Source organism: Ochotona princeps, chromosome X, assembly GCF_030435755.1.
Source record: "Ochotona princeps isolate mOchPri1 chromosome X, mOchPri1.hap1, whole genome shotgun sequence".
Classification (NCBI taxonomy): Eukaryota; Metazoa; Chordata; class Mammalia; order Lagomorpha; family Ochotonidae; genus Ochotona; species Ochotona princeps.
In genome coordinates, this window is record NC_080865.1 from 28,006,541 (window position 1) to 28,031,390 (window position 24,850).

Consider the following 24,850-nt stretch of genomic DNA (forward strand, 5'->3'; position numbering starts at 1 on the left):
GCTCAGCAGGTTAAGCCTGCTCCACTTCCAATCCAGCTCCCTGTTAATGGCCCTGGAAAGCAGTGGGTAATGGCTGAACTCATTGTGTCCCTGCATCCTTGTGGCATCCCCACCAGTTGAGGCTGTTAGGGGGGTGAATCAGTGGATGAAAGATCTCACTGTCTCTCCTTGCTATCTCTGTAACTCTTGCAATTAAAAAGGTAATATAATTCAAAGTAATTAAATCTTAAAACTTGAAAATACAGTATAAAAATTGTTATTTGCAGGATTATCTGAGAGTAAATTGTTGACACCCTGCTTTATGACTCCCCAATTTTTTTAACTAAGATTTATTTATATGAAAGGTTAGAGTGACAGAGAAAGTGAGTAAGAAATGGACATGATTATGAATCTTACATTGCTGGCTCACTCCTCAAATGACCAAGGTTAAGCCAGGAGCCTGGAACTACATCTGGGTTTTACATATGGATGTCAGGAGGCCAAGTACTTGGGCTGTCTTCAGCTGCTTTCCTGTGCTCATTAGCAGGGAGCTGGAGCAATTGCAGCTCAACCCAGTACTCTATGGGGTGCCAGCATTGCAGGTGGCACCTAGTGAACTAGGTGCCAGATAAACCAGGATGCCAGTTACATACTCTAAAATATCATTTATTTTTTTTTTATTTTTAGGGACTGACTTGTTCATTTATTTGAAAGGCAGAGTTATATATATATATATGTATGTATGTATATATATATATATATATATATATATATATATATATAGAGAGAGAGAGAGAGAGAGAGAGAGAGAGAGAGAAAGAATGAATGAAAGACAGATTGAGAGATAGAGAGCCCATCCCTGATTCGCTCCCCTAAATGGCTGCAATGGCCAGGGCTGGGCCAAGAGCTTCAACCTGGTCTCCCACATAGGTGCAGGGGCTCAACCACTTGGGCTGTTTTCTGTTGTTTTACCAGGTGTATCAGCAGGGAACTGGATTGAAATCAAACTGTTTTGACTAGAGTCAGTGCCCACATAGGACACTGGAATCATAGGCAGTAACTTAACTTCCTACAAGGCCGGCCACCCACCACCCTGCCCCCAAGTGCCTTAATGTGTTTTTCCTACAAGCAAGGACATTGTCCCGTATAACTGTAATGTAACCTTCAAACTCGGGGAATTTGCAGTGATACATTTTCCTGTGTAGTCCTCAACCATGGTCAACTTTACTAATAGCCCTTTTTTAAAATTGTTTTTTGATACAGTTTAGTTGGCACTGTGGTCTCCCTTCCCCCTCCGCCAAATTCCTTCCCCTCCCCTCTGTTCTCCCCTGCAGTCCTAAAGCCAAAAGATACAATTCTGAATCACATATTGCATTTAGTTGTCATGCCGGGGTTACTTTCTCAGTCTTTCCTTGACCTCTATAAATTTGGGAAAGTTCCCGACTTACTTTTTGTCTGATGCTTCTTCATAATTAACCCTGGAATGTATAACCTTGGCAGGAATGTCATAGAAGGGATAACTGATTTTTTTTCTTTTTAAACATTGGAAATGGAAGAGAGGGAAAAGTACAAGAGTGGACATGACAACTCTTACTTCTGGAGTGGCATTCACAGAATCAGTACCTACCCTATGATACAAGCAAACAAACCCAAACCGTGCTTTTTGCTTATTGTGTCCTGTCACGTGGTGTGTGGTTTTCATTTGTCCCATTATTGATGATATAAAGTTTGATTACCTGGAGAAGGGGATGTCTGTCAGGCCTCTTAACAAAAAAGTTCCTTTTTTTCTTTCTTCTTTAGGAAGATGCATTTAGACCTTAGAACAATATCCTGTTCCTCATTAGACTCTGAATTTATAATTTTGAAAGCACTGTGAAAGCAAGGATTCCTTCTTTGTTGACTGGGCTGTCATAGGTCATTGTCATCAGTGTTGGTATACAAACCATCCCAGAACTGTCCCAATGCCATCGAGCTACTTTCTGGATCATTTTTTTTCTCCATTGTGTGCTACTCATGGAGTATTCCCTAGTTTCTTGGACAAGTAGATGTTCTGGGTTCATCTTGTGCTTTGCTGGCCCAACCCTGGGATTGACCAAATTTCTGAAGAGCCCTGGTTCTTTTGTGTGGGCTCCTGTTCTGATTTAGGCATTGCGTCTGTAGAGGGGTGGTAAGCTACTTTCTAGGACTGAACTTTGGGCTTTGGTTTGCTCACCATATTAGAGAATCTTCAAATCTTTTCAACACAGAGAAGTCTGTTTCTAGGAAACTGTCACTAGTGCTTTTCTGGAAGTTGGCTCTTGAAAGCCAGATAAAACATTTGAAGGATTTCAAGACCAAATTACAAATGTTGAGAGATAATTTGGGTATTTTCTTCTTTGTTACACTCCCTGTTTTCCTACAGTTCTTATTTGCTACATGCACACGAGAATTCCTTCAGCTAAGATGTCTCCTTTATCGATAGTTACAGCCCTGGTGGACAAGATTGGTAAGTGATACCACTTTCTATGCATATTTGGAATTCTTACTATTGATTTTCAAGATTTTATTGAAAAAAAATGTCAAAATGTCAGAGTGAGGGAAAAAGAGGAGAAGAGGCAGAGGAGTGTTGATTGGTTTTCCATCTGTTGGGTCACTCTCCAAATGGCTGCAAAAACTAGGGCTTGACCAGGCCAAATGCTAGAACTCCATCCAGGTCTGCTACATGGGTATCTGGAACCCAGGAACTTGGGTTATCTTCTGCTGTTTTCTCAGATATGCTAGCAGGGAGCTAGATTGGAGATGGAACAGCTGGGCCTTGAAGCAGCAATCTTACAGGATGCTACAATGTGGGCAGCAGCTTAACTCTCTTTATTACAACATTGGTCCTATGGGATTCTTTTTTTGTTTTTAAAGATTTCTATATTTGGAAGTCATAGTGACAGAGTGAGGGAGTGAGAGAGAAGGATAGACTTTGTATCACTGGTTCACTTACCAGATGGCCACAATAACCAGGGCTGAGCCAGGCCACAAGCAGGAGCTAAGAGCTTCTTCAGGATCTTGGCCTTGACCGTTTTCCACTGCTTTTCACAGGCACATTAGCAGGGAGCTGGATCAGGAGTGGGGTGTCAGTGACCTGAACTGATGCTCATAGAGGATGCAGACATCACATGCTGCCTACGCTTTACCTATTACACTGCATCACCAGCCCAAGGAATTACTTTATGGGAAATGTTACTGCATTTTCGCATCTGAAAATGTGTGCAATGCCCCATACCGTGTTAGTTATTATAGCTAGGTGGAGGAGTGTTGCATGATTCCAGTTTTACTTTTATAGTCTTGTAATTGTCTACATTTCCCAAAAAAGACATGCCAAATTCCTTTATGTGTTTAAAAAAAAGTCATTTTAGTTTTGAGGACAAGAAAAAAATGTAGTGGATTCACCAGAATTTTCAATGCAGTTGTACAGAGAATGTTTTGCATGGTTTGCATGCAGACTGATTTTGTGTTTTTACAGATATGCGCAAGAAGAGCTTAAGCCCAGAACAGGACATCAAATTCAGTGGCCATGTTAGCTGGGTAGGGAAGACATCAATGGAAGTCAAGATGCAAATGTTCCAGGTATGACCGCCCCTGAGGATTGTTGCTTGTTCAAGTAGCACCTGCCTGGAGTCAGTGCCAGGGAGGCCTGCAAAGCCCTGTCCTGAGAACCATACCCAGCTCACTACTTCTTTGAAACACAGGGAATGCATAGCATACTGCTGGCTGGTGGTTAATTCCACCTACTGGACAAAGGTCGACGTGGTATTCGGTGTTCACATTCAATGTTTATTACTTTCTGATCAGATACAGCACTCTACTGAGGGCCCGCATCTGATGTTGCCCAGGAGAAAGCCACAGAAATCTGAGTTCTGTCAGGGGTGAGGGGAATTGGTCCCATTATGAATGCCACCCATCCAGGAGTGCGGGTTCAAAACTGCAGAAATGCACTGTTTTAGTTTAGAAGCTGGAAGACAAAAAGCAAGTTGTTGGGCAGACCAGGCTCCCATGAAACCTGGAGCGGGGAGGACGCCTCCTTGCCTCTTCCTGGCTTTAGGTGCTTTGGCCACAGTCCTTGATGTTCCTTGGTAGTCCTTGACATTCCTTGGCTTGCACCTGCTGCACCTCAGTGTTGGCTTCTTTGCTTGTATCTCTTGATTTCTCATTAGGACACTAACCACATTGGGTGAAGCCCCCAACTCTACAGCACTGTAACCTTATTATAACTAAGTATGTCTGTTTTACCCAGACCACATTTCCAAATGAAGCCATGTTAATAAGTGTGGCGCTTATCTTTTTTGGGTGACACAGTCCAACCCTTCACAGTCAGATGGGCCATAACAGCAATGAGGAATGCCCCCATATGAAGAACAATCAGAATGCATCTTTTTTTAAAAAAGATTTATTTATTTTATTACAAAGTCAGATATACAGAGAGGAGGAGAGACAGAGAGGAAGATCTTCCATCCAATGATTCACTCCTCAAGTGAGCACAACGGTCGGTGCTGCACCCATCCGAAGCAGGGAACCAGGAACCTCTTCCGGGTCTCCCACGTGGGTGCAGGATCCCAAAGCTTTGGGCCGTCCTCGACTGCTTTCCCAGGCCACAAGCAGGGAGCTGGATGGGAGGTAGAGCTGCCGGGATTAGAACCGGCATCCATATGGGATCCCAGTGCGTTCAAGGCGAGGACTTTAGCTGCGAGGCCACACCACCGGGCCCAAGAATGCATCTTTTAAACAAAGAAGTTTGACAAGAAAAGTACCTCTGTGCAAAAATCAAGTAATTCAGAGGATGTCCCCAAATTTCCTTCCTGAAAATTGGCTTAAGAATGACTTAGTAGGCTTTGCTAGGGTAGTTAGTAGACCTGTAGTTCAGATGCACTTTTTTTTCTGCTGTGAATTCTTCAGCATTTCCTCTTTTGGTGAAAACCAACTTTCAGGCTTCTATAAAAGCTCTGAGGCTTGCTCTGTAGTAATAAATTTTCTAAAGTAAGTAATTTTTTCTATAATGTTATGTGTAAGAAATTGCTTCAGTTCCCTTGTTGATGTAACTGACAGCAGTTTTATTTTTTTACTTAGAGATATATTTTGAAAAGCAGAGTTACAGAGAGAGAGAGAGAGAGAGAGAGAGAGAGAGAGAGAGAGAGAGAGAAAGAAAGATCTTCAATCCAGTAGCTCATTCCCAGATGGCCATGATAGCTAGGGCTGAGCCAGGCTGAAGGCAGACTCTCCATCTGTACCTCCAATGTGGGGGATAGAAGCCCAAACACTTGGGCCATCTTCAACTGCTTTTCCCAGGCTATTAACAAGGAATTGGATCGGAAGTAGGACTGGAACTCGCACCCATATGGGATGCCGACACCATAGGTGGAGGCTTTACTTGCTGGTCACAACCCAGTACTGGTAATCCTGGTTTTTTGTTTTTGTTTTTTTGTTTTGTTTTTTAATATTTATTTATTTTTATTGGAAAGGCATATATACAGAGAGAAAGATCCTCTGTCCACTGGTTTACTCCCCAACTGCCCGCAATAGCTGGAGCTGAGCCGATTCAAAGCTGGGAGCCTGGAGCTTCTTCCAGGTCTCCCACACGGGTGCAGGGTCCCAAGGCTTTGGACCATCCTCTGCTGCTTTCCCAGGCCACAAGCAGGCATTGGGAAGGGAAGTGGAGCAGCCAGGATACAAACTGGCTCCTATATAGTATCCTAGAGCATGCAAGGTGAGGACTTTAGCCACTGGGCTACTTACTGTACAGGGCCCGTGCTTGTTTGTTTAAAGATTTATTTATTTATTTTTATTTGAAAGGCAGATTTACAGAGAGTATGAGAGACAGAGATCCTTCATTTGCTGTTTTCCTTCCCAAATGGCTGTAATGGCCAGAGCTGAACTGATCTGAAGCCAGGAGCCAGGAACTTTCTTGGGGTTTCCCACATGGGTGCAGGGTCCTCTACTGCTTTCCTATACCATAAGGAGGGAGCTGAATAGGAAGTGAAACAGCCAGAACTTGAAGCAGCACCCATATCGGATGCTGGCATCATAGGTGGAGGCTTAATTTTCTATGTTATGGCTCTGGCCTCAATAATACTGTTTTAAAATAACGTAAAATGGCTGGAAATGCTGCTACGATTTGTACTCTTTTTGTGATAGTGTCAGTTAATTTCTGCTTTGCTCAATGTTATGTGCAGTTGATAACTGGTCCAGGACCTGCCATCTAGGGAATCTGGATAGATTGAGTGCTGGATAGATAGGCCAATAAAGAGATAAAGGCATGATTGAGAAAAAAGGCTGATGAAAAATCAAAAGCCGGCAACATCATCAGTGCCAAACAAGTACAATCTTTTTGTTTTAAATTTGTGTTCTTCCTTGGCTATTTGACTCCTGTATCTGCTGATGTAAGTGATGTTTCTGTTTCAGAGAGGTGGCTAGCATGAGCACTCTAGCTCAGGTTCTGGTAGGCTTAGGTTCTGTTCCCAGCTCGGCTGTTCTTTAGCCGTGTGACTGTGTCCACTACTTCTCTGAGCTGCTGTTTTCTCGTGTGAAACAGGAAATATCGATCGTACCATGTTACATGACTGTGGTAAGGATGAAATGGAAAACGAAAAACAATTCTTGGAAGTTCTTGAAATACTTGGACCAGTGCCTGTCACACAGTGCCCACTGTTGGTAGTGATGTTTATTTATTACCAGAACAATTGTAATCCTGGATCTCTCCGACACCTGACCTTCCTCTGTGTTCCTGTATTTCACTCAAGTCCTCAAAGCCTCTTAATATGTCAACGTATTAACTGTCTTTTGATGTGCCCTTCTCTAATCTGTCCTTTCTTGTTGGTTTTATGCATTTTTACCTAGTGAATTTTCCAGAATCCATTCTTGAATACATGATTTCTCTTCCCAAAAATCACTCAGATCACTTTGTGCAAATTAAAGTTGAAACTCAATGACAATAATAAAAAGAAGTTAAAAAAAAAAAAGACACAAAAAAGTTGAAGCTCTTTTGATTGGTTGGGATTCCAGATGCTCCAGCCCACCTCTCTGTATTTTGTGTGACTTACCAGTGTTCAAAGAACACATTCATCTTTCATTCCCAGGGATTGGTGCTAGAGCTGTTCATTAGAGTTAACTAACTTGTACAGTGAGTGCCTTAGCTTATGCATTGTTCTTTGCCTGAAATCCCTTGTCACCCTTTAGTGCTGTAGGATGCCCTTATGTTTAACACCTTCCCTAATCCTCCTAACCCACAACACCTGTTCCTTTTCTCAGGCACCTTCCTTGGCATCTTGCCTCCTACCCTCTTTCCCTGCACCTGCTACTTGTCTGACCTGTAGAGCTGTCTATAGATCTGCCTTTTCCTTTCTACTAGACCATAGCCTCCTGAACATTAGGACCTGAGTTTGCGTCTCAGCCCACTTCCTGACATTGATTTGTATAACATTCACTTAGCAATTATTTATTAAGCACTTGTTCTTGGCTACTCACACAGCAGTGAATCAAACAGGCAAAATTCCTTTACCTTACAGTGACATTCCAGCAGAGGCCAATAATGATCTTTGTCATCATTCACTGGCTGTCCCTGATGGAGCGTCTGCTGTCTGCTAGCCTGTTGGTGCCTAGTGCTTGGGATGCCACTGTGAGGAAGAGTGCTCTGAGTCTCAGGGAGCCCACAGTGCCAGCGGGAGATAGCCAGATAAATGCAGGGTTATTGTACATTGTGCACTGTTTCTCAGCAAGGACACGATGGGCATTTTGTGTGGGCAATTTTTTTGTTCTACAGGCCTCTCTCCTGCACTGTCAAGTGTGTAGCTTCCTGGACTGGCCTCCACCAGTAGTAGTCCCTAAGTCATGTGACACCCCGCACTACCTCCATGTAGATACTTCCAAATGTTCCCTACATAAGTCATTGTCAAGGGAGGACTTTGTTTCCATTATAGTGGCTGAACATGAAGGAGGGAATGAATTATGAACTTGGCCTTGGAATTAGGGGTAGGATAGAGGAAAGGGAGGACTATTCTGAAGAAAGAGGCTGGTGGGGAAGGCATCAGGTGTAAGCATGGACCAAGACCAGCTTGTTATTGCCCAGGACATTTAGCTGCTGCCTTTGGCTGGGGAAAAGGTGCAGGTGTTGAGAGAAATGTCTGGTGAACCACAAAAGGCAATCTGGCCCTTACACATGAGCTCAGGAGTGGAAGGAAGGAGGGGTTATTGAAAGGTTTGAACAGGGCAGAGGCCTCAGGAGATTTCTGAGATAATTCCTAGGCTGAGGGGGAAAGCAGTTATGGGTGTACACAGGCAGAGGTGATGAGGTTTGGCTTCTTCTGAGGAGAGAGCTAAGCAGACCTTCAGATTACAAAGAGCTTCAGTTCCTCCTTTAGGATACAACTCCCTGAGATACACAAACTTCTAGGAAATAAACACCCTGAGCTTTCCCCTTCTCAGGAGCTCCTGTGCTAGCTAAGGAAGTGCAAACATGTGTAACCAGTTGGCACACCACAGTTCCTGCAAATGCCAGTGGCTGTGAGTGCAGAGGAGGGCCACTTGCGTGGCATGCCTTCAGGAGATGGACTGGCCCCAAAGGAGGCCAGGAGTCTGTGTGATGGATACAAGCTGAATGCAGATGGTGCAGAAGGTCCCTCTGTGAGCCTTGCCCCTGGGCCCCCAGGCGTGCACAGCTACATCCCCTATCCTAGCACTGTGTGGGTTTTGGGGGCAGATTTCTCCTGCAGTAGATGTGGGCTCCCTGGTCATCCTCTTATTTTCAGAGTGTCGTGCTGTGTCTCACTCAAAGCTGGCTATAGCAGATAGCGGGTAGTGAGCATGCTTCCCTTTGGCCAGTTACAGACTTTCCCACGGCAGGTGCTCTGTTAGAATTACAGTAGGTTTTCCTAGAACATGTGTTTCTTACACCTGCATTTTCTTTCCTTTCTTCTTTAGTCGCACGGTGGTGAATTTTCTCCTGTTTTGGGTGCAACATTTGTGATGGTGGCTCGTGATTCTGAAAATAAAGGGTAATTATTGTTTTTTTTCAATGATTCTTTATTTTGAAGAATTTCATGTATGTAAAACTAGAGAGAAGAGTATAATGCATTTCCATATACTCATCATTGGATCTTTTAATTTTAAGATAATATTTATTTATTTGAAAGATTGACTGAGAGGAAGAGAAAAAGATCTTCCAACTACTGGTTTACTCTCCAAACGGCCACAGCAACTAGGGCTGGGCTGAAGTTGGAAGGCTGGTGTTACCAGCTGTGGCTTAACTTGCAGCACCACAGTGGTGGCCCCTGTTTTTGATGGCATTTTGAGGGGTGCTATCCGGGGAGTACACTGCAGTGCTTTAGGGAGTACCTGCGGTATTTCTTATGCTCATCCTGGGATTTCAAAGGGCTTGTTCTTGTCAGCGGGACTTCCCTGTGTCATCGCCAGTCCCAGCAGTGTCAGCTGTAACAGTGATGCCTTAGTTACTTTGATCTGTATTTTCTTTTTTCTATCTTATTTTTTTCTATTTAAAAAAATATTTTAATGCACAGGTAATAATTGTGCATTTTTATAGTGTGCATGTGATCTGATAAGCTTTTTTTTTTAAAGATTTATTCATTTTATTACAGCCAGATATACAGAGAGGAGGAGAGACAGAGAGGAAGGTCTTCCGTCCGATGATTCACTCCCCAAGTGAGCCGCAATGGGCCGATGCACGCCGATCCGATGCCGGGAACCAGGAACCTCTTCCGGGTCTCCCACGCGGGTACAGGGTCCCAATGCATTGGGCCATCCTCCACTGCTTTCCCAGGCCACAAGCAGGGAGCTGGATGGGAAGTGGAGCTGCCGGGATTAGAACCGGCGCCCATATGGGATCCCAGGGCTTTCAAGGCGAGGACTTTAGCCGCTAGGCCATGCCGCCGGGCCCGATCTGATAAGCTTTTAAGTTGTGTATTGATCAAATCTATTTTTCTTTATAACATTTTAAAGTAAATAGCAAATCTAGTAAAAAGTCACATTTGTATTTCAAAATATCTGCCTGTCTATCCATCTGTGAGGTGAGGAGACAGAATCTTCCATGCACGTGATCACCCCCTAGATGTGTGCAGTGTCTGGGGCTGGCTTAGGCCAAAGTCAGGAGCAGGAGCAGGGCAGTCAGTCCAGTTGTAACCACGTGCGTGGCAGCAACCCAAGTACTGGAGTCATTGGCCACCTTCCGGGGTACATGTTAACAGGAAGTGGAATCAAAAGTCGAGCTGATGAATGGTACCTTATAGCCATTTTAAGGTAGATAGCAGCTGGTCCTGTATGTAAACTAAAATTGAAATGTCAATGAGCTAATCATAGGTTGTAGTTAGAACTTGCTTTTTTTTTTTTTTTTAACATACTGGTTACTCAAAACCATGTCAATTCCATAATATTGCAAATTGCTGTTGATGTTATATTGGGACTCGTAATTGACTGGGATGATATTCTACCAGCTCTAACTTCAGACCAGAAATGGTCTCCCCAAGAAACTGTTCAACCCATCTGGACAATAAATAGCTGGACTCTATGCTTGGTATATGTTTGCAAGGAAAGAATCTTGATTGAATTTGAACTGTAATACTGCATCAAGGTGGAGGAATCCACCAGGGGGGAGGGGAGGGGGAGGGGGAGGGGTGGGGGATTCCCAGAGCCTATGAAACTGTCACATAATGCGAAATAATTAATAAAAAATATATATATAATAAAAAAAGTCGAGCTGAAAGCTGAGCCCGGGGACTGTGACAGAGGCTGTGGATGTCCGTGGCGGTGGTATAACTGCAGTGCCGAGTGCCTGTCCTGACACTTCACCTCTTAGTACTCTTATTTTCATATAGGCATCTTTTAGAAGATGATGTTTTTCTTAATAACTGTATTACTGCTATCATGTTCAACAAAAATAATAGCAAACCCTTTCTATGGTTTGATACATGGTTTTCCCCAAGTATCTTTTTAACGACTTGTTTAAAATCAGTTATAAATAAGGTCCGTATAACACATTTGATTTTTATGTCTCTTAAGTGCTTTTGGGGGGACATGCTAACAGTCTTATCGAGATATAATGTACATTTTACACCTTTCATCCATTGAAAATGTACAATTTAGGTCCTGGCACGATGGCCTAGTGGCTAAAGTCCTCGCCTTGCATGCACCAGGATCCACATGGGCGCTGGTTCATATCCCAGCTGCTCCACATCCCAACCAGCTCCCTGCTTGTGGCCTGGGAAAGCAATAGAGGATGGCCCAAGGCCTTGGGACCCTGCACCTGTGTGGGAGACCTGGAAGAGGCTCCTGGCTCCTGGCTTCTTATCACCTCAGCTCTAGCCATTGTGGCCACTTGAGTAGTGAACCAGCGGATGAAAGATCTTTCTGTCTCTCCTTCTCTCTGTAAATCTGACTTTCCAATAAAAATAAATAAACCTTTAAAAAAGAAAATGTATAATTTAATGGCTTGTATATATGTATTAGAATTGTGCAGTCTCTTAAATCTGTTTTAATCCAGAATAACGTGTTTCCCCATGCCCCCATTGCTTTGTGTCATTAAGTTGTTGCAAGGCTGTGTCTTGGTCCCTTTTCAGTTGCTATTAGTGAGTGTCACGGCTGGGCCATAATATATGAAAAGAGGAGGGTGATTTGGCTCTCATGTCCCGTAGTAAGGTGCTTCTGCCCACTGAATGTCTTGCTGTCACATGGAGATGAGCTGGAGGTCATCCTATTCCAGAGAGCAACCCTGCAAGCTTGGGTGTCGTTTTCTCTTCTTTTGGAGCCGCTCAAGGCATCATGGGGCCGCCTTTGTGACCTCTCCCCCCTCCCCCTGCCTCTTCCTTTGCTCTCTCCCTCTTCCTCACCCCTCAACCTATCACTGCCTCCCTTTACTCTTCTCTCCCCTTCCCCCACTTTCTTTGCCTTTGCCTTCCCCCCTCTTCCTCTTGCCCTGTGCTTTCTCCTGCCTGTTTCCTTTCCCCTCCTTTCCCTTCTCCACCCTTGTCCTCTCCGCCTCCCCTCCCCTCCTCCTTCCTACCCTCCTTCTGCCTCACCCTCTCCCCTTTCCCTTCTTTCTCCCCCCCTCCCTCACATCTTCCTCTCTCCAGGTAACAGTTAACATGAATATGGAGATTAAGTGTAAAACTTCTGGGAGTTTAAACCATCGCAGATTGGATCCCTTATTTTATTCACAGTCCTACTATCTGGATTTGTCTTCCTGTTTTCTCACAGCTTTAACGGATTCTTTCAAAAAAAAAGTTATGTATTTGAAAGGGAAGGAGGGAGGAAATATGGTAGGGAAGGAGTTGTGCATGTATGTATGTACACACACATCTTTTTTTTTAAGATTTATTTATTTTTATTGGAAAGTCAGATATACAGTGAGGAGGAGAGACAGAGAGGAAGATCTTCCATCTGATGGTTCACTCCCCAAGCAGCCGCAATGGCTGGAGCTGAGCCAATCTGAAGCCTGGAGCCTGGAGCCTCTTCCCAATCTCCCAAGCGGGTGCAGGGTCCCAAACCTTTTTAGGCCATCCTCGACTGCTTTCCCAGACTACAGGCAGGGAACTGAACGGGAAGCAGGGCTGCTGGGATTAGAACCTGCGCCCATATGGGATTTTGGTGCAGTCAGGGTGAGGACTTTAACCAGTACACTATCACACTGGGCCCAGATCTCCCACTCTGTTGGTTGCTTTTTTGCTTTGTTGATCATTTCCTTTGCTGTGCAAAAGCTTCTTAGCTTAATGTAGCCCCATTTGTTTATTTTGGTCTTTATTGCCTTTGCTTTTGATAATTTTTCTAGGAAGTCTATGCCTACATGTATATCTTGCAGAGTATTTCCAACTTTTGTTTCCAAAAGTTTGATGGTTTCTGGGTGTAGGTTTAGATCTTTTATCCATTTAGATTTGGTGTTTGTGTATGGTAGAAAGTGCGGGTCTTGCTTCTTATTCTGCAGGCTGTTAACCAGTTGTCCCAACAGCAATTACTGAAGCTGCAGAATGTATCCTTCACAAAGCGTGAGCTTCCGTGTGTACTGTTATGTCTGTACCTAGAAGCCCCTGAGTTGTTTCTACCGTTCATGTAACACTAGAAAGCATTACAGCCAGTAAGCATGACCCATAAGGCAAAGTGGATTTTACAGCTAGTGGGTCGTTGTTCTTTTTCAGTGTTTACTTAGAGAAAGGTACATCTTAAACCGTATTTTCTCTTCTCTTTAGACCAGCGTTTGTAAATCCACTCATTCCTGAAAACCCAGAGGAAGAAGAACTCTTTAAACAAGGAGAATGTATGTTAATCTCTTCCTAATAAAAGACTTTCTGAATTTCTTTTTAAGCCTTTGCTTCATTTATTTGAAAGGCAGAGTTAGAGAGCTTGGTCTTCGTTCTGCTTTACGCCCCTCATGAGTGCTCACAGTCAAGGCTGGGCCAGGCCAAAAGCAGTAGTTTAAAACTCTGTCCTGGTCTCCCATGTGGCTGGTGGGGGCCAAAGCCCTTTCGTCATTGTCTGCCTTCTTGGGCACATTGACAGAGAGCTAGGTCAGAAGTGGAGTATTTGGGATTCTAGCTGGTATCACGTGGGATGTTGACATCACAAGTGGCAGTGTAACCCATGGTCAGTAATTTTTAACGTAACTAAAATAATTTTTAAAATCACTGTAATTGGGCCCAGCACAATGGTTTAATAGCTAAATCCTCATCTTGCAAGTGCCGGGATCCTGTATAGGCACTAATTCATGCCCTGGGTGCTCCACTTCCCATCCAGCTCTCAGCTTATGGCCTGGGAAAACAGTAGAGGATGGCCCAAGCCTTGAGGCCCTGCACCTGCGTGGGAGACCCGGAAGAAGCTCCTGGTTTCTGGCTTTGGATCAATGCTACTCTGGCGTTTGTGGCCACTTGGGGAGTGAGCCAGCAGACAGAAGATCTTTGTCTCTCCTTTATGTAAAATATGCCTTTCCAATAAAAATAAATCTTTTTAAAAATTTTGCATTTTAAAAAATAAATAAAATCACTAATTTTTCTGTAAAAAAGATTAAGATTATATATGGAAAGTTGCGTTGCAGCATAGTGGAGTAAGCTGCTGCCTGGTCCACTGGTGTCACATATGAACACTAAGTTGCTGCTAATATACCTGGCAAAAAGGCAAAAGATGACCCAGATACTAGGTCTCCTGCCCCCGTATGGGAGACTGTGATGGAGTTCTAGTCTCCTGGCTTTGGCCTGGCCCAGCCCACACTCCTGAGGCCATTTGAGAAGTGAACTAATAGATCAAAAATCTAACTTTGCCTTTCAAGTAATACATTAAAAAATACATTGAAAAAAATTTTTAAAGGTGTATATGGACTGTTTATAGCATTCAGAAGTTTTGCGCATGTACCGAGTTTATTGAAATTAAAACAATTCATCATTTGTTCTTTGGAGTCTGTACTTGGAGTGATGTTCTTGACCACACTGTTAAGTAAGGGAATGATTGGATTGCTCAGACCATCAAGTAAGGGGTTTGCTTTCTCATTCTTAATGAAACGGCATGTGTGTCTTAGTGGATGAGTACAAGTCAAGGGCTCTGGATCACACTGCCTTCACACTGAGCTGACAGTGGTGTGGAAAGCAGACTGACAAGGAGTTTCGTGTGACCTCAGCAGCCTTCCCTTGGAGATCTGTATGGTTTCCAGTGGGGTTTTGACATCTACAAATACTACTATCTTTGTGAGATCTGGGGTGTTGTGGGTGTGACTTCATGTGATCTTGCTGATCGGAGCTCGTGGTTCTCACATCACAGTGAACAAGGGCAGAAGGGTCGCCTTCAGCTCCACTTCATTGCTGAAAGTGGCTCCCAGTGCCGAGGAGAGGACTACCATCCACGACATGTTTCTTAACACGCTGGATCCCAAGTAAGTCAGCACGGTGAAATTGCAGGTTGGCAAAGGACTGAAGCCTTGGCCTTCTGGCTTGCCACACTTGCCTAAATGTACTGGACGTTGTCTGCAAATGTTGACTTTTCAGCAGTGAAACTATGGCACTAATAATGTTTTATTAATCTCCGCTTATATAGGACAATCAGTTTTCAGAGTCGTGTTTTGCCCCCTAATGCAGTATGGATGGAGAATTCAAAACTGAAAAGCTTGGAGATTTGCCACCCTCAGGTATTACAATTTAGTGTGAAATAGTTCACAGTTGTGACATATGTCGCAGGTGTGATGCAGCTTTCAGCAGACCTGATAAGTTCCTATTAATTCCCTTGTTCTGTGTGTGATGGAGACTGTAAGTTTGCATGAAGTCTTCAAAATATTCATAGAAAACAGAATGAAAGATCTGTTTATTTTGGTTCACATCCTTTTGAAACTCATGTCTACTTTTTCATAACACAAATTGCCCATGACCTTTTAAGGAACCTTTGTGTTTAATGAATATTTATTTTGTGTCCTATGTAGGAGCGGAACATTTTCAATCGGATTTTTGGTGGTTTCCTTATGAGAAAAGCATATGAACTTGCTTGGGCTACTGCTTGCAGTTTTGGGTGAGTTACCTTTACACAGGGTTAACTTGCAAGAAACTCATACGCCCTTCCTAAATTCAGCAATTAACATTGTACTACATTTGGTTTACTCTTGCTCACTCTATAGATGTGTGCATAAGCAAAGTTTTCCCCAGAATCAGTTGAAAGTAAATTTGAACTGCTTCACTCCTCCACAGTAAGCATGTATCTGCTACATTTTCCCCAGTGCCTTTGTTAGACCCAGTAGTGATCTAATATGTGGTCCATATTTAACTTGCTAGTTGTCCGTTAAAGTATCCTTAACCTTTCCCCTGTTAGGATCTGACCAAGGGTCACATATTGTATCTGGTTATCATATTTCTTTTTTGAAAGATTTATTTATTTACTTTAAAGAGTTAGAGAGAGGGGGAGAGATAGAGATTTTCCATCTGCTGGTTCACACTCCACATGTCTGCAGGGGCCTGGGCGGGGCCACGGTGAATCCAGGAACAGGAAGTTCCTGTGGGTCTTACATGGAGGTGTCAGGTGTAGGTGTACAAGTACTTGGACCGTTTTCCACTGCTTTTCGCAGGCCATTAGCAGGGAGCCAGGTCAAAAGTGGAGTAGCTGGAACATGAACTGGTGCCTAAATGGGAGCCAGCATCACAGGTGATGGCTTTCCCCGCTACTCCACAACATTGGCTCCTAACAAATTTCTTTTTAGCATGGTTCTCCTACCACTTGCTGTCTTGTAAGACGTTGATATTTTTGGAGCGTTGGAGGCAGTTGTCTTGCAGAATGGGCCACAACCGATTTCAAACTGTTCCTGATTAGAATCTGATTCAGTGTTTTGGGAAGCAGCTTGGTTATGATTGCAAATATGTGATGTTGTTAAATGATTACCACACTGATACTTACTGATTTTGATCTTCATTTTAGAAAGCTGTTGCTCTGACTTTGTAAAGCAGTTCCTCAAACAATTAAAGGGAAAATACAGTGATGATATATAGAGGCCATAATAAGACAGTGACTCTGCCCTGATCTGGTCATGGTGGTATTTTCTTACGATTCCTTGTGGGAATTATTATTTCCCCTTATCAAAGCTGATTCTTTGCTCATTTTTGTTTGACTTCAGTTGGTTGTTAGAGAAAAAATCGAGGTCATCTGAGTTTTTTAGTTAAACCAAACTTCTGCCTTTCCTTAATAGTGGTTCCCGACCGTTTATCGTAGCAGTGGATGACATCATGTTCCAGAAGCCAGTTGAAATTGGCTCGCTGCTCTTTCTTTCTTCACAGGTAGGTGTGCAATGAGAGATAAAATGCAATTTGGGGGGTCACCTGGGCCTCGAATGGTAGCTTCTGGGTTGGAGAGCCACTGTTTCTCTTATGAGTGCCTCCACCCTCCCACCCCCGTTTAATGCAGTTGACTAATGTCTAAAATCTGTTAGGTGTGCTTTACTCAAAACAACTACATTCAAGTGAGAGTCCACAGCGAAGTGTCCTCTCTTCAAAACAAAGAGCACATGACCACCAATGTCTTTCATTTCACGTTCATGTCGGAAAAAGAAGTGCCCTTGGTTTTCCCCAAAACATATGGAGGTAAGCATCAGCTTGGCCCGTCCCCAGTGAAGGGAAGAACTTTCAAAGAAATTCTATTTTAAGTTGTTCCAGGAAGTGTGTCCGTGCCTTTCAGCACTAGAGCCTGACATTAGGAGAGCTTGCCTTTGAGCTTCTGTAGCCCTGAAAGCCAACCCCCCGGTTGGCTCTCCAGCAGCTCTTGCTGCTCTTACACTTGGCTCTTGTCTGCAAAGGCTGATCCAGCACAAGCAGCCATAGGAAATGGATGGCAGTTGTGGCCTGCTGCCTTGAGAATACTTTTTGCTGCCCAGATGCCCATGTGTATCTATGATAGTCTGCCTGTAAGTTTCTCCAGGGTTCATTTTCTTGTGTTTCAGAATCCATGTTGTATTTAGATGGACAGCGCCATTTCAATTCCATGAGTGTTCCAGTGACCTTGAGAAAAGACGACCTTGTGAAGCCGTAGGAGAACCTCACTGGAAACCAGCACTCCACCTTCAGTGACATAAAGGCAGAGCAATGCCTGCTCAAGTGTATTGTTTTTGGTGCTCCTTCTAATCCTCCATAGAGGAGGAGAATGTATTCAGCTTTTAAGGTGATCATAAAAAAAAACAGAATGAAAGAGTGGATGGGACTGAGGGAAGAAGGAGTTTTTAACCAATAAATACCTTCAAAAAAGTTTTTAATTGTGAACTTACCATGTTGCCTCTTTTCTGTTAAAGGAAGGTCTTTTTATACAGTTGTTAAAATTGTTTTCTTACGTATATTACAACAATCAATGTGTAAGGTTCCTTCCAGGGTATTTCAGTGACTTTTTTTGGAGACTTCTGTATATGGAAAGCAGAATCAGAGACACACATGCAGAGAGAGAGCGAGAGAGAGAGAGAGATCTTCCTGATGGGTTACTTTCCAAATGACAGCCGAGGCGGGCCTCAGCCAAAGAAGTCAGGAGCCCAGAACTAAATCCTGTTCTCCCATGTGGACAGTAAGGGCCACCTTCCACTACTTTCTCAGGCTCATTAGTGAGAAGCTAAATCAGAAGTGGAGCAGCCAGGACTCGAACTGGTGCTTATATCAGATGCTAGTGTTGCAGGTGACAGCTTAACCCACTGCATCACAATTTTGGCCCCTTAGGAGCAGGGGTGTGATGCAGTGGTTAAGATGCCATCTGATGGGCCCGGCGCCGTGGCCTAGCAGCTAAGGTCCTCGCCTTGAACGCGCTGGGATCCCATGTGGGCGCCGGTTCTAATCCCAGCAGCTCTACTTCCCATCCACCTCCCTGCTTGTGGCCTGGGAAAGCAGTTGAGGATGGCCCAAAGCCTGGCGACCCTGCACCCGTGTGGGAGACCCGGAGGAGGTTCCTGGTTCCTGGCTTGGGATCGGTGCAGCAACGGCCGTTGTGCTCACTTGGGGAGTGAATCATCGGATGGAGGGTCTTCCTCTCTGTCTCTCCTCCTCTCTTTATATCTGACTTTGTAATAAAAATAAATAAATCTTAAAAAAAAAAAAAGGATGCCATCTGAGATGCCTGCATCCATATCAGGGTGCCAGGGTTCAAGTCATGGCTCAGCTTATGATTCTGACTTCCTGCTAATGTGTGCCCTGGGAGGCAGCAGGTAATGGCTGAAGTGTGCGGGTCACTTCAGCCACATGGGAAACTGGATTGAGTTACTGCTTCAGCTGCTCCAGCCCTGGGTGGTATTGGCATTTGGAGAGTGAACCAGCAGATGGCATCAATCTCTTTGTTTCCCCTTCTGCCTTTGAAAGAAAATAAAAAATGTTTAAATATTTCCTTAAAAGAACCATAAGTGCTGTCCTAGGCACTTGATATAAATTAGCCGTTTCACTTTCAGCTGAACAGATTAATGAATAATTATTAATTTAATCTGCTGTGTGTGACACCAGCATTCCATGTAGATGCTGGTGTGAGTCCTGGCTCTCTGCTTCTGATCCATCTTCCTGCTAATGCACCTGGGAACGCAGCAGAAGATAGCCCAAGTGCTTGGGCCCCTGTAGCAACATGGGAAACGCAGATGAAGCTCCTGGCTCCTGCCTTTAGTATGATCCAGCTGAAGACATTGAGATTATTTGGAAAGTAAATCAGTGAATATAAGATCTTTTTGTCTCCCTGCCTATTTCAAATAGAATAAACCTTTAAAAATAATTGAAATAAAGAAGTAAAAATTGTAGACAGTTCACATTTAGCTATGGCTGATCCCAGATCAAGGTAGGAACTTAATCCAGGCCTCCCATTTGGGTAGAGGAACCCACCTATTTTAGCAATCATTTGCTATCTCCCAGTAGGCACATTAGTGGAAATTTCAATTTGGGTGTAGAGCAGCACTTGAACTCAGACACTCCAATATGGGATGAAGCTTTCCTAAAAATGCTATACCAAACACCTGTCCTGAATATCATAAATGTAACCTAGAAGCTTTTATGTATCCACATATTTATAAATAAAGGTTTAGTTAGTTATTTGAAAGGCAGAGTTAGACACAGGTCTTTTATCCACTGACTCATTCCCCAAATGACTGTAATAGCCAGACCTGAGACAGTCCAAAGTCAGGAGCCAGGAGCCTCTTCTGGGTTTCCCAGCTGGACACAGGGGCCCAAGGGGTCCAAGCACTTGGGCCATCTTCCCCTGCCTTCCCAGGAGCATTAGCAAAGAGCCAGATCGGAAGTGAAGCAAGTGGGGAACATAAACAGGTGCGTGTATGGGATGCTAACAAGATTATTAGAGAACTTTGGGTAATTTTAATGGTGTCATCTTTTTATTTTTAAAATTAACTTTTAAAGATTCATTTTTTTATTTGAAGGGCAGATTTGCAGAGAGGAGGGGAGACAGATATCTTCTAGATGTCACTCCCCAAATGGCCACAACAACTGGAGCTGAGCAGATCTGAAGCCAGGATCCAGGAGTTTCTTCTGAATCTCCCACGTGGGTGCAGGGACTCCAGGACTTAATTCATCTTCCTCTGCTTTCCCAGGTCACAAAAAGGGAACTGAATTGGAAGTTAAACAGTTGGGACATGAACCAATGCCCATATGGGATGCTGGTACTGCAGGCAGAAGATTAGCCTACATGCCATGGAACCAGCCCCACAGTATCTTTCTTAAAACATAAACTGCTTTTAGAAAAGCATTGCTGGACCCGGCAGTGTGGCCTAGCGGCATGGCCTAGCGGCTAAAGTCCTCGCCTTGAATGCCCCGGGATCCCATATGGGCGCCGGTTCTAATCCCGGCAGCTCCACTTCCCTTCCAGCTCCCTGCTTGTAGCCTGGGAAAGCAGTTGAGGATGGCCCAATGCATCGGGACACTGCACCCGCATGGGAGACCTGGAAGAGGTTCCTGGTTCCCAGCTTCGGATCGCCGCAGCACCGGCCGTTGTGCTTACTTGGGGAGTGAATCATCGGACGGAAGATCTTCCTCTCTGTCTCTCCTCCTCTCTGTATATCTGACTTTGTAATACAAATAAATAAATCTTTTAAAAAAAAAAAAAGCATTGCTTTGATGATAGATTTGTTTTATATAAATTGAACTAGTTTGTGACTATACTTACCATTCCAATTATTTCTCAGGGCACTTTTTTAAGGAGAGAGAAGCTATTTAAATCATATTTTCCTCTCAGTTCCCCCTTTCCTTCCTCCCTCTCTCTTTAAAATTTTTTGTCTTGTTTTGCAAAAACAATTTTTTAAAGAATGTTGTTATTTGAAAGAGCAAGAGACAGAACTTCCATCCCCTGGTTCACTTGCAAGGTGCTTGCAACAGCTGCAACCAGAGCTGACTGAAGCCAGGAGCCAGGAGTTCCCAGGTCTCCCACGGGGCGGGGATCTAAGCACTCAGTGTGCTGCCTTCTAGGGTGCTGCAGAGCAGGAAGCTGGATCAGAAGCAGCGGCAGGACTGGGAGCAAGGCTCTATGAGGCAGAATCAGGTGTCTCAAGCAGCGGCTCAGTCGGCCACACCACAGGGCCCAGTGCCCCTGACTCAAACCCATCATCACCCCTTCAGTACTGACAGATGCCGTCAAACATGCAAAGATTAACAGCATTTCAATTACAACAGTGAGGTGGAAAAAAAAGCTTTAACGACATAAAAATCTTTGGAAATTTAAGTGAGTTAGACTTTAGGATATTTCATTATCATTACATTAAAAAGATGGGTAACCAAACATAAGCAGAGATGCTGTTTGCACTGTCAAAGTTGTTAATAAAACAAAGAAGATCACTGGTCTATGTAAAAGTTTACAAAATGAAATCAATGCTTTCTGTTTTAACTTTCAGAAGCAAGACACTGCAAAACCAAAAAAATCATGCTCTGTCCATAAAGAGGAAGTCAATAAAAATACCATAGGTAAACATTATGTTTCTAGTTGTATAACCTAAGATATTGTGATACATGTTTCTTACAGTAAATTCATTTTTTTGGAGTAGCAGATTAACATAAATGTGAAGTTACAGAAATCAGTTCTGATTTAGACGATACTATAGTGTGAAAAGCTGTAACACTGAAAATTTTTTAAAAATGCATTTGAGAGGCAGAGGATTGATTCAGTCTGCTAGTTCACTTCCCGAATGGCTACAAGAAGCTGGGAGCCAGGAACTCAACTCACGTCTCCATCAGGGTGACAGGGACCCAGCAGCCTGAGCCATCAATTGCTACACCAAGGCCTGCATTCCACAGGTAGCTGAATGGGGCGGGGGGAGGGGGGAGGTGGGGTGGAGGACTGGGGTTGGTTTCCAGGCCCTCTGATGTGCAATGTGTTCATCTTAACCCCCAAGCAAAATGCCTGTGGCTAAAATGTTCATCGCTGATAGGGAAAGAAAGAGGAAGATACCCTGACAAAGCTAGCACTTCCTCCATCCTGGAGGCTGTTTCTGAGCATTCGTTCAATCCCAATGCTCCCGAACTGTCCATTTATCCCACCCAACCCCATCCCAAGCCTTAACTAGTTTTGCATTAAAAAATCTAGTTTTCCTTCCATTTCCATTTTTTCTAGAAAATACATTTGCTTATTTTACATTGATCCTAATTCTATTTAAATCAAAGAAAATAGTGTACTAAACTTTTTAAAGTAAATTCAAAATAGAAGTTAGGTCACTTTAGTGTTATGGAGATACATTTCAGCTGCTGTAAATATGTAAGAAAGAATGACAAAAACCTACACTTTGGGGCCCGGCACGGTGGCCTAGCGGCTAAAGTCCTCACCTTGAACACGCCAGGACCCCATATGGGCACCAGTTCTAATCCCGGCAGCTCCACTTCCCATCCAGCTTCCTGCTTGTAGCCTGGGAAAGTAGTCAAGGACAGCCCGAAGCTTTGGGACACTGCATCTGCATGGGAGACCAGGAAGAGGCTCCTGGCTCCTGGCTTCGGATTAGCGCAGCACCAGCCATTGCGCACACTTGGGGAGTGAATCATCAGAAGGAAGATCTTCCTCTCTGTCCTCCTCTCTGTATAGCTGACTTTCCAATCAAAAAAAAAAAAAAAAACGGACCCTACACTTTAAATAAACTGCCTCAGTTTCTTAACCCCTTGCGATAGTATACCCTTGCTTCATGACAAAGACGACAAAGGCCATCAAAAGTGTATTTCTGAGGAAAAGAATGATGTCTGAAAAGTGTTGCAATTGACCAAAGCATTTTAAAATTTTTTTTGTGAATTTGAATAAGAAGCAACTGATGGATCGGGGAATACTGGACCAAAACAAATATAGCAGACTTGAAGCATTTAGACCCTTAAGGACTGTTGAATAGGCCATCACAATTATTAACAAAGGAAAGGATAGGACCTCTGACTACTGAGTTTTGCACTCACATTTGTACACTCTTCCCTGAACTCAGAAAGCACTAGCTAAAGTCATTGTGCACATCTATAGAACAGAAGTTAATGACAAATTACAGAAAAGAGCTTCACCATACAGCTTTGCAACATTGCAAAAACACCCCCTTTATGCAAGGCTTTGCATCTGAAACATTTAAAAACTACTTTTCTAAGCATGACTAGACTGCCGGAATGAACACATCTAGGCATATAATGGCCATTTCTGTTATCTTTAATGACAATTAGATGCAAAGGATTGCCACCACTAGCAACAAAGTGCTTCAACCGGAGCTTAAAACTAGGCCTCTAATTGTCATCTGTGGAGCCTTTCTGAGATTCCAAAACTTCAGCTTTTGAAGTTCCGGCCTTGGGACTCTTCCCTTGAACATCTGCGAGAGCGGATGCAGTTCGTAGCTGGTACTCATCGGATGAGCCCTTCTGCCGGTTTGGCTTCATCCCTTTTCTGTCCTCCTCTTCCTGGAGTTTTAATGCGAATAACCAATCTCGTTCTTGCTGATGGCTTTTGGTAAGGAGATTCTGCAGATTGCTCAGTTTGTTGATGAGATGATTTTCTGCTCCCTCCGTGTCTGAGGAAGAACTGGGTGACAATTCCCTTCTTTTGGAAGAGAAGCAAGGGTCATTGACATCTCTGAAGGAAGATTCTTGATTTTTCCTTTTGGCAACGGCTTTACGGGCGGTGCGAGCAGGCTCTGTCTTTTCTGTCTCAACTGTGTTGTTCCCAGTTGTCTGTGATAGATCTGACACTGAGGCAACCTGTTCTCTGAAGCTGGGAACTTTGGCTTGAAGTTGGTCTCTATCAGGGTTCTGTGATCTTGTTTTCATTCTTCCTTCAAAGCCACTTTCTGTGTTGTGCGGATGGTAGGACAGCATTGATGGATCTGTGGATGATGTTGCAGCCTGTTCCGGAATCTCAGGGGTTACTGGTGCAGGAAGTATTGGCTTATCTTCTTTAGTATCTGTGCCTTGCCACAGTGGAGCGTTCTTGTTAGTCTGTGCAGTTTTCTTCACTTTCGACTTTCTCCTGACTTTTTGTACACTCACAGCCTGGGACGTTGACCCGAATTGAGAGGTTGATGACAAGCAGGTATGAATCTTGCTGATGTTTCTTTTTTTGGCTTTGTTTTTTCTCGGCGACTCGGTTGCCATGGGTTCAGGTTTTGTAGATTGTGAAGGTAAGGGCACACTGTCCCTCCCACAGACATCCTTAACGTTAACACTTAGCTTCCTTCCCAGCGCCTGGATCTTCAGCCTTTTTTTTAACTCACACTGGTGTTTTCCTGCCTGTCTTTGTTCTTCCTCTGCCGATAGTTTCACACTGTGCTCTTTACTGGCCTTGCTCTGTGCCTCAGTCGGGACCTGGCACTCTGCACCTGTCTCATATTTTTCCTCTTCACGGTCTCTTTGTAGTTCCCCGGGCTCGCTCACTCCCAGATGCGCTGGCTGGGACTCGTCCAGTGTGTCCTCGTATTCTTCTCCCAAAATCCTCAGTCGACACTTGGTTGGGTAGTGTTTCTGAATTAGCTCCCACAGCTCAACATTCACCAGGGAGTTTCTTCCGGCATGGTATCGAGCCCACGAGGAGATCCGCCGGCGACAGAAAGGACAGCATATGCTCGTCTTTTCGATGGTCAACTGAAAGCATGACTTGCACAGAGTATGGTTACAAGGCAGAGTTACAGGCTCAATCAATATATCCAAGCAAATCTGGCACTGGCAATCTGACAGAGATGGTACAGAATCTTTCGGGACAGACATTATAACCCACTAATGAGCTTGCCTCAATTTCATTACCAGGTTAGGGCACTCACTTGGCTCTCAGCATGTCGACTGCCTGCCGTGGTTCTGTGAATAGTGCCGCTTCCGCCTGGACCCCAGGACTTCTGGTGGACGGTTGCCTTGGGAATGCTTGTGAACTCATCAGGGCCCAGTTCATAGGTGTCCAGCGCACTTGCCAGTAGTCCTTGCACTGACCCCTTCGCTATCAG

The 24,850-nt window shown here is 44.0% G+C and overlaps 2 protein-coding genes across 2 annotated transcripts in view; one reads left to right on the forward strand and one right to left on the reverse strand.

The window, feature by feature from the left end:
- The window catches only part of ACOT9 (acyl-CoA thioesterase 9), a 36,232-nt gene extending 18,530 nt beyond the window's left edge, over nt 1-17,702 (forward strand). The window contains exons 6-15 of the mRNA XM_004587817.3: nt 2,381-2,464; nt 3,473-3,576; nt 8,920-8,993; nt 13,191-13,258; nt 14,749-14,860; nt 15,022-15,112; nt 15,401-15,486; nt 16,652-16,739; nt 16,892-17,042; nt 17,399-17,702. Of these exons, the coding sequence (XP_004587874.2) occupies nt 2,381-2,464; nt 3,473-3,576; nt 8,920-8,993; nt 13,191-13,258; nt 14,749-14,860; nt 15,022-15,112; nt 15,401-15,486; nt 16,652-16,739; nt 16,892-17,042; nt 17,399-17,487 (947 nt within the window). The 3' untranslated portion in view covers nt 17,488-17,702. The remainder of the gene's footprint in view (nt 1-2,380; nt 2,465-3,472; nt 3,577-8,919; nt 8,994-13,190; nt 13,259-14,748; nt 14,861-15,021; nt 15,113-15,400; nt 15,487-16,651; nt 16,740-16,891; nt 17,043-17,398) is intronic.
- Nucleotides 17,703-23,150: 5,448 nt separating this feature from the next.
- LOC101524411 (E3 ubiquitin-protein ligase RNF168-like) lies at nt 23,151-24,620 on the reverse strand. Its single transcript, XM_036497922.2, has one exon. It carries the CDS (start codon nt 24,618-24,620, stop codon nt 23,151-23,153), a length of 1,470 nt encoding a protein of 489 aa, XP_036353815.2.
- Between the last annotated feature and the right edge of the window lie 230 nt (nt 24,621-24,850).

Excerpts from the sequence above, each read along its gene's own strand:
- LOC101524411 (XM_036497922.2), bottom strand. The coding sequence starts at position 24,620 with ATGTCTGTCCCGAAAGATTCTGTACCATCTCTGTCAGATTGCCAGTGC.